We start from the raw sequence: 11659 nt of genomic DNA, 5'->3' as shown, positions 1-11659 counted from the left end.
GACTTAATAGCTGAGCAGTTTCCTCTGTGCTGGAGAGCTTGTTTGCCAAACAGCAAGTTTACAAGCAAAAGAAACATCAATTTACTTTTATTTTTCTGATCAAATCCAACTACCAGAGTTGAGTTTCTACCCTGACATTTATGCCAGGTCATGCTATATCCAGTCACAGCTCTGCTGGTATGGAAGAGTATTTTAAGAACATAAAAAGAAAAAAAATCAAAAGCAAACCACATGTTTTACATGTCTTCTAGAAGAAAATCTTTCAAATCATATATACAAGCACTACTTTGGCCTCAAGAGGTGTTTTGGTATAAACAAATTCATTAGTCCATTTTGCAGGCTAAGGAAGTACTTTTCAGCTCACCTTCTCCAAACCCGAGTGGTGCTTAGATGGGACACAATGGACCTTCCTGGATGACGGACTGGAGAGAGGAAACAGCAGAGCACAGCAGTACCCCTGAAACACAGCACTCTGTACACAGCAGCACCCCTAAAACACAGCCCAGCACAGCAGCACCCCTGAAACACAGCCCAGCACAGCAGCACCCCTAAACCACAGCACTCTGTGCACAGCAGCACCACGAGCAGAGCAGGCAGGCTCACAGAGCTCTCCGCCGTGCCCGAGTCTTGGCATCCTGAGGGAGCTCTGGGATCAGTGCTCGCTTTGCTGCGTCCCCGTTTCCCACGGCACACTGTAGGGTCTTCTGGGAAAGCCTGTCGTGGAAAGCCTGAAATTTCACAGAATCACAGACTTTTTAGGGTTGGAAAGGAGCTCTGGAGATCATCTAGTCCAACCCCCTGCCAAGGCAGGGTCACCTAGAGCAGGTTCAGATCTTCTGTTTTGAGACAGAAGTGAAAATGGGAAAGTTACCAAAGCACATTCCCACTCCCTCTATGCAGAGCCACCAGGACGAGATGCTGACAGCGTACCGCCACAATCACGCGGTTATTGTACCAAGGCGCGGGGCTGTAGCTGAGCTCGTTGCTGGAAGCGCTTCCCTTTCGGCGAGCGGTAACCGAGCTCCGCCCCCTGCGCCGAGCGGGGCCGGCGGCAGCGGCGGCGATGGAGCCGGTGCTGGGCCCGGAGTTCGAGGATTCCCTGTTCGCGCCCAGCCGGGAGCGCCGGGAGGGCGGCGGGGACGGGGCTGCGTGCGGGGCCAGGCGCTGCGAGCCCGGCGTGAGGAGATGGGGCGGCGGGAGGGCTGGTCGTGACGGCTCTGTGTGTGTGCGTGCTCTGTGTGCCCGCAGTGGTTCCGTGGCCCCTCACGGCTCTCTGTGTGCTCTGTCTGTGACCGCAGTGGTTCCGTGGCCCCTCACGGCTCTCTGTGTGCTCTGTCTGTGACCGCAGTGGTTCCGTGGCCCCTCACGGCTGTGTGCTCTGTTTGTGCCCGTAGTGGTTCTGTTGCTCCTCACGGCTCTGTGTGTGCTCTCTGTGTGCCCTGTGTGTGCCCGCAGTGGTTCCGCGGCCCCTCACGGCTGTTTGGTCTGTCTTTGCCCGCAGTGGTTCCGCGGCCCCTCACGGCTCTCTGTGTGCTCTGTGTGTGCCCGCAGTGGTTCCGCGGCCCCTCACGGCTCTCTGTGTGCTCTGTTTGTGCCCGCAGTGGTTCCACAGCGCGGCTGACGCGGGGGAAGGCGCCGGCGGGATCACGAGCAGCAAGTTCCGGGCGGACTGGGCGTTCCGGCAGCGGGACTTCGAGGTATTTGCAGGGCTCGCAGGGGCCGGGGAAGTTGTGGGCACACAGAGTGGGGCGGTCCTGCAGTCCCCGATGCGCTGCGCCAGGGTGAACGTGCACTATGTACCGCGGCCTGCGGGTCTGGCGGCCGTGCCGCGGTTAATCCCGCTCCAGGTTCGTGCTGACCGGGCAGGGCCGGGCCGCGGAGCGGATCTGCGTTCTGCCGTGACCCATCCGGCAGTCAGCCTGCGGCGAGCCGGGCAGGAGCGCGGCGCTGCCCCGGAACTGATCGCCGGCAGGCGGGCGCAGCGCAGCAGCTCCGCCGGAGCAGAGCGGTGTCAGGCCGTGCTCGGAGTCGGGCGTGTGGGTGTCTGAGCGCCGAACGGCGATAACGCCGTGTCCCACGAAGGCGCTCAGATCGCTGGCACCGCGTGGCTGCGGCTCACCTTCCTCAGAGCTCCCCGCGCTGTTAGAGCAGAGCTGCGGTGGCCCTCGGGATCCTGCCGGTAGCGGAGCTGCCTCTGCGTGCCCTGTGCCAGGTCCTGTGCCAGGTCCTGTGCCAGGTCCCTGCCGCCCCCGCTGCCCCCGAGGGCCGCTGTAGCTCTGCCCGTGTCTGTCCCTTTGCCCGCTTGCCCCGGAGGGCCCCTGTAGCTCTGCCCGTTCTGTTCCTGCCCGCAGTGGTTCCAGACCCCTCCTCTGTGTATGCCCTGAGCCGCGTTCCTCACCAGCGGTGCTCTCCTGCCTTCTGCAGTCCTAGTTGCAGGATCTAACCTTTCATTACCTTGTTTCCTGGTTGAAGTCAGCATCTCCAGGCCTTGTTTCAGGTGTTGCCTCTTCTTCCAGCCTCTGGTTTGCATTCCAGGCTCCCTGATTTCAAAGCCCTCCAGCTGACTTCTGACTCTACTCCTTTTGCCTCGCCCATTGGATTTGTAGATCTTTTTGTACCTCAGTTGGCAGTGATCGTAATGTTATTTCAGCACTACTGCAGCCCTGTGTATACCTGACAGATATTTTCTAGTCTCAGCTGAGATGCCCTAAAGGGATTCATAAAAGGATGCTGATAGCAGAGCTGCCTCAGGCTGTGGTCAGACTAGCTGCTAAACAGAACAGACCATTGGTTCCTAACTCTTTTCTGTTGTAGTGATTCATGTTAGAAATATTTTCAGTTTTATTGCTAACCTAGATCTCTGGTGGAACAAGAACCAGAGCTTGACTGCACATAAAATTACTGATTTGGGAGCATTGATCTTAGAAAGGGGGCTGGAAATATGTAAATAGGATAGTAATCTCTTTTCTAATCATCAGTTTTTTACTTCAGGATAGGCCACTTGATAGGAAATGTCAAGGACAGCAGTGATCTAAGCTGTGCCTGTTTTTAGGATATAGATGACTGTAGAATCTGCTTGGGATTCATAATTCCTGAACCTTAGCAGGTTCTATCCCTTTGTCACATAGCAAGGCAGACAGGGCTGTCCTCAGCCCTGTGATCCATTTTCACCAGTGGCTGCTGCATGCACTGGGCAGAGGGGAGCTCCCTCTTTTGCTTAAGAATGGATGTGAGCTCAGCATCAGGAAAGAAAAATATTCCAGCCGTTTTGCTAGGAAGTATTTAGGGTGTTTAGAAGCTCTTTCTGTTAGAACCATTAAAATTTGCAAGGAATAATTAAATACTCATTTTGAGAGATGGGAGAATGAGCATTGCTCTTTAGTCTTCTCTCTAAGCACTTACACAAAGGGAGAGAAATCAAGATTCCAGACTTAGCTTCACTGAATACTTAATTTAATGTATTTAAATGTTAATTGGAGTCCTGGTGAGTGCCCTGAGCATTAAGCTGCAGAAGTATTGCTCATTCTTGCCTTTTTCCTTAGCCCAATTAATATTTATTTCAAGTACATTAAAACCAGCCTACAGGAACAATGGAGATTCACCTTCCTTGTGGTATTCTCTGATTTACTGATTATTTGAAGTGAGGTCCTTGCAGGTTCAGACCTTCCCATGGAGAATGTCATGGTGTTGAAAGAAGGCCCCACAGATTTAGGATGAGCACTCAGATCACTGAGCTGGGGGAAAGGACCCCTTGTGTCACTTATTACCCAGGGCAGCAGATGATCCCTTCTGGATCAGGGGAGGTGGGAGAGAGGTGGACAAGAGCATTCCCAGCTGTGTGGTGAATCCTGCCTGCCCTGAGCTAGGACTGAGGCTGCTCATCCCCATCTGGCCTTGGCTGTGTGCTGCTGGGGCCTTGTCTCTGGCTCACACAGGTGGTGCCTGAGTCTGGAGAAATGCAAATGTGGACTTCAGGTTCTGAGTTCCCTTTGTGACTGTATTCCTAAAGGAAATGTGCTGTCAGGCTTGTTTTTAAATGCAAATCTCCCCTGTTTTGTTGGCCTTTCTTCCTGTCCCGCCCCTAGAAAGCCCTGTGTGAGTACTCACACTGCCTGCTGCTCTTACCTGCCAGCAACGTTGCAATGAGGCGCGACGTCCAGGAGGGCCAGGCTCGCTGCTTATCTCGCCTGGGGAGGCACAAGGAGGCTCTGGATATTGCAGAAAAAATGGTAAAGAGTGCAGTCTTTCTTTTAGGCTTTGAACATGAAAACATTGCCAGTAGTTCTTTTATACAAACCATTTTCTGGAAAAATAATTTTCATGTGTATAATCCTTCAGGATGTTCAGTGCTCAGAGTATTTGGTAAACAGAGGGTAACTGTCACTGCAGATATAATCACTCTTTAGAAACTGGAACACCCTGTACCACAATGAGCTCCCTGTGCAGGGAAACTGGTAGTCCTGGAAGGGACTAAATATCATGCTCTGCCAGGCAGAATTAATGCAATGTAATAGGAATTATAAAAAAGGGAATAAATGAGTGCTTAAATCTTTCCACTATACAAGTGACAGTTCAAAACTCCCTTCTATTTCCATATACTTGCTGCCAAACTGCCACCAAGAAGAGTATCCAACCACAAATTGAGTTTTTCCCACAAAGGAAAAAGTTCAGAGGCTCTGAACTCTGCTAGAATATTACTGATGATTTTTATTTTATGTAAAAGATATTTATGCTGCAAAGAAAGGCAGCTGTAGAACACTCTGAAGGCACATAAACAAATGACAGCATTTAGGACCTTGTTGCCTCTCAGACTGGGACAAGGCACCTGGAGGGAATGCTGTCAGCTTGATTGTGCAAGATCTGTATCCCATTGTATCATTTTAAATTAAAAGCACCGTTCTGTACAGTTTAAAAATTACCTTGTGATATTTGTATGTCATTATTCAGGGAGACATTTTCTTAGGCTCTGAAGCACGATTCTGTTCTTCTCCTGGTTTTAATCTGTGATCTTTGTTTCTAGAGAAACAGCGCCACTAACACAGATCACTTAACCACGGTTCTCAACCTGCAGCTTTCCATTTACCAGCGGCTGGAAAACGTAGAAAAAAAGATGATGTGTGTGCAGCAGCTGATCTGCTTACATCCTTTCAATCCCTGGTTCTGGAAGTTACTTGCTGAAGCTTATATGAGCCTTCTACAGAATTTGTCTCCATTGGTCATTACAGAAGCAAGCCTAAATCAGTCTGAAGAGGTTTGTGTAAGTAATGGCTGTTTCCAGACCCTGACTGGCAGAGAGATTGATCTGCAGCCTCACAGATCAGAGGGCCAGCAGGAAGGCCCTTGGCTCAGCCCTGCTGCAGAAACAAAGGGGGAGAATGCAGTGACTTGTCCCAGCAGCCAAGTAGTGAAAGAATTCCTCTGCACTTCAGGAGAAATGGAATGGACAGACAGGGAGAAATGTGCAGGCTCCAAGGCCTGGAAGCAGAGCATGTTAAAGAAAGTTGGGATAAAAGCATGTGCCTCGTTTATCAGAGCAAGGTAACTCTGTGTGTTCTTAGAATAATGTTAATTTCTCTCAGTCAAGAACAATGTAAAGCATATTTTTCCCGGGTTTTGTTTTCAGTTTGCATTTTCAATTTAAGTGTTTGTTTCAACACTAACTTAGAAGCACCCTACTGTTGCTTCAGATCTAAAATGCAAAATCTGCTTAGTGTGGTGGCTGTGAAGAGGCTGAATCTGAGTGGAAAGAGTAAACCAGTGTCACCCACAGCTGACAAGTAAAGAGTTTTTTAATGAGCTTATAAATCTCTTCAAGTAATTATATACAAAAGGGTCTGTTCTTCAACAAATGCTCCTGCTAGACCATTGCTGTTCCCTGGTCTGGTGTTAAAGATGCAGAAGCAGAAGTGCCCAAAGGGAAGGCATAGCCAGTCTTCCTTCTGTGAGTGCCACCTGTCTTATTTGCTTGAAGCCTCATGCTTGAGTGAAAATGTATTTTATAATGATACCCCAATCTGCATAATGGATGAGGCTGGAAAATGAACTCTGTGACAACTGATTGACAGGGCTGCATTAAAATGTTCTTTCCTTTTCTTTTCCCTCTTCCTAAAACTCTTGTGTGCAGCAAAAATCCCCAAAACAGAATCTTTCAAAGAGATAATTAGGAACTGGTTTTGTTAAAATAATCTTGGATGTTTTTTCCCCCCTCTTGCCTCACAGTAATGTATCAGTCATTGAATGTTTTTAAAGGCATCTTATGAATGTCCAGAAATGTTTACAGAGAACACTTTATAACTGCCCTGCTGGGGCAAGATTTAAGAAATGAAATAAGCCCAAATAGCAGCTTTTAACTGTACTCCAGACTAAGAGATGAAGACTTTAATTGTGACTTGGAAGAAGTTCATTGATTTAGCTCTGATACTGAATATTGAAGGTACATTTATTTTAATAATTTGTGTAGCTTGTTTCAGTGTGTGTGGTTCAGAATGAGATAGTTCTAAATGGTGGCATTTCCTTGCTTGGCTGCACAGTTTCACAGAGTGTTACTGTGCTTTGTATTTGCAGATACACAGGATAAGCTTCTCCCCTGCCCAAGGCTTATGCAGGTTGTCTAATATTTTCAGGTCTGTTGGATTTTAAGTGGGATCTAGATTTGTATAAATGTATCTGCAGGATAAATTGCACCTGGAAAAGGGATGTTAGCATTGATTTTTGTAGGAAATAAGGTTCTCTGTTGATACATCATGAATAATTGACTCTCATGGTTTTGAAAAAAAATTAGAGTATTTTTTTGCTTAATTTTCTTTGAAACTTCTTTTTTTTTAATACTACCTTGATGCAAATTTTGAAACAAAAGTACTGTATAAATTAAAAATATGTTCCATTTTTGCTTGGAACCAATCCACCATCTGAAAATTCAGTGAAGTTTTAACTGAGAAAATCACATTTGTAAATTTTGATGTTTATAGTGTTCAAATGAAAGTTTTCATCTCAGTTCTTGAGTCTTCCTTAAAAATGCACACCATTATTATAACACCAGCTCCACTTAACTTCAGTAAATGGGATAAAAAAGTTTGTTGTTTTTCTTTTTTGCATAAAGCTTGAATTAAACACATTTTCAGCTACAACACTGCTGAGTTCTAATGGTCCCTTGGTTAAATATTGTGGAATGACAGAATTGCAGGTTGGAAGGGACCTCAAGGGTCATCCTTTCCTGGCAAAAGCATGATCTAGGCAGGATGGCCCAGCATCCAGTCGAGCTGAATCTTAAAATGTCCAACACTGGGAAATGCACAACTTTCTTGAGGAGATTATTCCAGTGACTGATCTCATTGTAGAATACTTTCCTCTTGTGTCCAGTTGGAATCTGCCCAGAATTAACATTTTTACCTACTGTCCTTCATCTTCTCCATGTGGTTCCCTGTATAAAGGGAGTCTCCATCTTTTTTATAGCTGCCCTTTAAATACTGAAACATGGTGAGGAGGTCTTCCCTAAGCCTTCTTTCCTCAAGTCTGGCCAAACCCAGTTCTCTCAGCCTGTCCAAATGGCAGGCTTCCCAGGCCTTTGATCACTTTTGTGACCCTGCTCTAGACCCTGGTAAATTCTCTAAAACTGATTTTTTATCTCTGCAATAATGCCTGTTGTGAATTTCAGTGAGTTCACAGGACATAGTGCAATATGTCTCAGAGTTCCTGAAGTGTAAAATAAGCATAAGACCTTTAAATATGTCTGAGAGTGGATTTGAGACAAATGCAGAGATACCTGGGTATTCCCTCTGCTGACCTGTTTTGCAGTCCTTGTCTGAGGAGGACTCTGGATCTGCCACTGTTCTTGCTGGTCCAGCAGTTGGTGACAGGACCCTGTGTGACATAAACCCCTCTTGTGGGCAGAGTGTGTAACCTTCAGCAGGTCATGGTTGTGACTTCTGGGGCACTGCCTGGAACATAAAACTGGTGACTGTTTTTAGAAAATAATCCAGGATTGGCCTGGGTGGGAGGATGTTTGATATTTGCCCAAACCCTCACATTTGTAGCTTTTCAGGTTCCATAGGCACAAATGTGCTGCTGTCTTGTAAGGACATGATGCCTCACAGGTGCCAGGCTCACTTTGGAATGGTGTGATGAATATAACAGAAATGTTATAAAAATGTTATAACAGAAATGTTTGCATAGAGCAACCAGAGCTATTGGCACATTGTTTTTCAAAAATACTTCTCAGTGGTTCTATAGCACAGATATACAATATCCATGGTAGACTGATACACATGTATTGACTTCTTTGCAGTAGGCAAAAGTCAGGAAGAAGAACTGTTTTAAAGTGTTAATTAAAGTATTAACCATTTTGGTTGTTTTTAGGTGTGCTGACTTACTCTTTTTCCAGCTGTGCCGATTTTTAACTGTCTTTCTCATTGCAGGCTTTTACTTCAGCTTACCCAGTCACAACAGCTGTCCTTTGTGCTAGAGAATAACAGAAAATGTCAGAAAGAAATTGATGACAAAGTGGCTCTCCTTGGTTTTGATGAAAGCTCCTTGCTGTTGATGACCAAAGTAAGAGGATGTTTCATTGTGTGCAGGGTCTGAGTTCTCTGTGTGGGCTGGTTGTGCCCAAAGCATGACACTCCCCTGAGCTCACTACAGGAATACAGGAATGAGCTGGGGCAGCTGCAGGCAGGGTGTTACCTGAGCTGACAGAGGTGCCTGTGCTGCCCTGGCCTGTGTCACACAGGTGGGTCTCTGATCTGCTGAGATTCTCCTTTCAGGAATGTGCAGTGTTGCTCAGTTTCTCACTGGACTTGTATTTGCAGATGCATCAGCACTGTGCATTTCCTGGGAGTTACATTTTATCTCAGGAGTTTTTCATGCCCCAAAGTGAATCACTAGTTTGAAATGGAAGTGCAGATTACTTTGATGGCCACAGCAGTATTAAACACTTGCATAAAAAGTACTAAGTATTTCCAGAAAATCCAGAGACTTTCTTTTGCATTTTTTAGTTTTGTTTAATGTACTAGTTTTAAAAAAATAACAGAGGAGAGCAATATTGCTTTTAATCTCTTCACAGAGATTTAACATTTTTAGTGCTATTTAAAGAGCTTCTGACTTTTATCATTAGGATCAAAATAAAGCCAGCTAGATTCTTTCTAACTTTGCTGTCAGCATTACAGCTTTAGGCTAGTGACAGCCAAGCCACGGCTGGGCTGCAGGCAGTCAGGGATGGCATCCATGAGAGGGCAGTAGCACACAGGCTAGCTCAGGGTTGGGAAAGGCTGGAAAAACAAACTTCTCTCCTTGCTCCCCGTGCTCGGACATGCCCCAGGAGCAGCTCAGTGTTGATGCTGATGCAAGGTGAGCACTGAATGCAGAGCTGCTTGAGATTTCTGCTGCTGTTCAGAGTGAAACCCCCCTGTGCAAGTGCAGCCTGAGCTGGAGGGGTTGTGCAGGGCTGAGTTTTGGTCTCAGCTCTCCCTGAACACAGAATGCCAAGGCAGGCACCTTCACCATGGCTTGGAAACTTCTGCAGGATGGTGGGTGGTTCATGTGACAAGGCCTTTGCCTGTAAAGATCTCTTATTAATGCCATGTTTGATATGATAATACCATGTTAGGTATTTCTCTGCAAGTTATTTTCTTGATTCCCTTCTTTCTTACTCTTTTTGCAGGCTATGGGGCAGGATCTTATACCAGAAAAACTAAAAGAGGAGTTTCAGGGTGAGGTAAAATGCATAGGCCCTTCAGCATTGTCATCACTGGTAACTGCTTCAGTCATGGAATTTGAAATCAAATGGTTTAGTAATCTCCAAGATGATTTATGTCACTTAGATGGACAATTTTATTCAGACATGTATCTCCCACCTTTGCTAACATAGACATTTTGTTGTATTTATTCTTGTATCTCCAAATTATTATGGCATGATACATGCAATAAAGTTCATTTTACAATTTTTAAGAATTCTTACCATATTTCTTTTTAGATATAGATCTCTGTATTTAAACTCTTGACCTTTCATCCTTTTCTTTGTTCACTGATTTCTTTGTATTTAAAATTATAAGGAATACAGTGTAAAATCAAGATTTCAGAGGTAGCTTTCCATCATAATCCTCACCAATTTGTGCTTGAAGTGTGTGTGATTGTCTGGAGGCCTGCAGTGCTGGTGGGATGGAAGCTTCCTTTCTCTTGTCCAATTTGAAAGTTTCTTGGTATCAAAATTGATGTTGTTGCATTTAGAGCCATGGAATCAGCCACTTTCTTAAGTAATTATTTTAGTATTTCTTAATTATGTTATAATGATTTCCTGTTCAGAGACAGATTGCTAGAAATCTCAAATATATTTCTGCTAAGAAATAACATTAATTCCATATCTTTTAGGAAGGAAATCTAAGTCATAAATATTTAACTAAAAACTAGGAGATTTTCTCCTTTTGAAGCCAAGTGTTTGTTGCAGGCATCAAACATGCCATAGTCTTGTGTTCAGTGCTTAGACAAGGAGAAAAACTGACAAGGTTGTTTATATGTACTGAGGAGTGTTTAGTCAGATCATATCCTTTGTAAAAGCAAGGAAGATCTTTGCTGTGAAAACTGGCAGTGTTGTTTCTGCCTCATCCAGCTCCGTCTGTTGTGCTTTCATTTGTCAGTGATAACACTTTGCTTTGCTTTCTCAAGCACTGCTGCTGTGCTTTGGGCACCTAGAAGAGGGCAAAGATCCTCCTGTAGTTTCTTTCACTTGAAACAGTTTATATTTCAGACATACACGGCGTGCTCTTCCTCCATTTTCTCTTAAACTTCTCTTAAACTTAATTTTTCTGTAAAAGTGTGCTATAATGGATGTAATTTAAAACTGGGAGTGTCTTAGACGTACTTTTCTGTCCATTTTCTTCATGTGTTCCTGTATTTTCTTTCTGGAGTACTAAAGAGTGCCAAAACCTTAAATAATTCACAAATGAATGATGATTCACCATGTGTGAATTGTATCTGCTACTTTTGGATGAATTTCAAAGCTTTAAGATACTGATTAGGGAACCTAGCACGAGTCATAGAATGGTTTGGATTGGAAGGATATTAAAGGTCATCCAGTTCCAACCCCACTGCCACAGGCAGGAACACCTGCCACTAAACCTCTCTGGTCATCCTGTTCTGGTGTCTCACCATTCTCACAGCAAGGAATTTCTTTCTAATATCTAAACTAAATCTGCCCTCCTTAAGCTTGAATCCATTCCCCCTTGCCCTGTGACTACAGGCCCTTGTAAGAAGTCCCTCTCTAGCTCTCTTGTATCCCCCTTTATGTACAGGAAAGCTCCAGTGAGATCTCCAGAGCCTTCTCCAGGCAGCAGAGCCACCTGTCTCAGCCTTTCCTCAGAGGAGAGGGGCTCCATCCCTCTGAACATCTTTGTGGCCTCCTCTGGACTGACTTCAGCAGGGCCATGTCCTTCCTGTGCTGGGCACTCCTGAGCTGGGTGCAGCACTGCAGGTGGGGTCTCAGCAGAGCAGAGAGGCAGAATCCCCTCCCTCACCCTGCTGCCCACAGGGCTTTAGGTGCAGCCCAGGACGGGTTTGGCTCTCTGGGCTGCATTGCTGGGTTATTACAGCGACCTGATGAGGTCTTCCAGGGTGAGAGAAGTGGAGGAGAATCTTGTTTGATGATCAGAAGGCTAGATTTATTGATATA

The 11659-nt window shown here is 45.6% G+C and overlaps 1 protein-coding gene and 1 long non-coding RNA gene across 3 annotated transcripts; one reads left to right on the top strand and one right to left on the bottom strand.

Annotated features, from left to right (window-relative positions):
• Positions 1-70: 70 nt before the first annotated feature.
• Positions 71-1040, bottom strand: LOC134427660 (uncharacterized). The gene is made up of 2 exons (XR_010030210.1): positions 604-1040; positions 71-422 (listed from the first exon to the last, which is right to left on the bottom strand). It is a non-coding gene; the product is annotated as an uncharacterized LOC134427660 (long non-coding RNA).
• An 11-nt stretch (positions 1041-1051) lies between these two features.
• On the top strand, positions 1052-9945 carry C1H8orf76 (chromosome 1 C8orf76 homolog). 2 transcript variants are annotated; one of them, XM_063173678.1, is made up of 6 exons: positions 1052-1177; positions 1602-1697; positions 4086-4229; positions 5072-5538; positions 8415-8547; positions 9656-9945. In XM_063173678.1, the coding sequence occupies exons 1-6, from the start codon at positions 1064-1066 to the stop codon at positions 9860-9862; spliced, it is 1161 nt and encodes a 386-aa protein (XP_063029748.1). In that variant the 5' UTR covers positions 1052-1063; the 3' UTR covers positions 9863-9945. The 2 variants fall into 2 exon arrangements, with proteins under 2 accessions (XP_063029748.1, XP_063029740.1); XM_063173670.1 differs by having other exon boundaries at positions 5021-5538.
• Positions 9946-11659: the final 1714 nt, after the last annotated feature.

The sequence above is a fragment of the Melospiza melodia genome, chromosome 1, assembly GCF_035770615.1.
Source record: "Melospiza melodia melodia isolate bMelMel2 chromosome 1, bMelMel2.pri, whole genome shotgun sequence".
NCBI classification, from domain to species: domain Eukaryota; kingdom Metazoa; phylum Chordata; class Aves; order Passeriformes; family Passerellidae; genus Melospiza; species Melospiza melodia.
This window is presented reverse-complemented; position numbering and strand designations above follow the sequence as displayed.

Excerpts from the sequence above, each read along its gene's own strand:
- C1H8orf76 (XM_063173670.1), top strand. The coding sequence starts at position 1,064 with ATGGAGCCGGTGCTGGGCCCGGAGTTCGAGGATTCCCTGTTCGCGCCC. Across the intron at positions 1,178-1,601 it reads CCAGGCGCTGCGAGCCCGGC|TGGTTCCACAGCGCGGCTGA; the intron begins GTGAGGAGATGG and ends TTGTGCCCGCAG. Across the intron at positions 5,539-8,414 it reads GCCTCGTTTATCAGAGCAAG|GCTTTTACTTCAGCTTACCC; the intron begins GTAACTCTGTGT and ends TTCTCATTGCAG.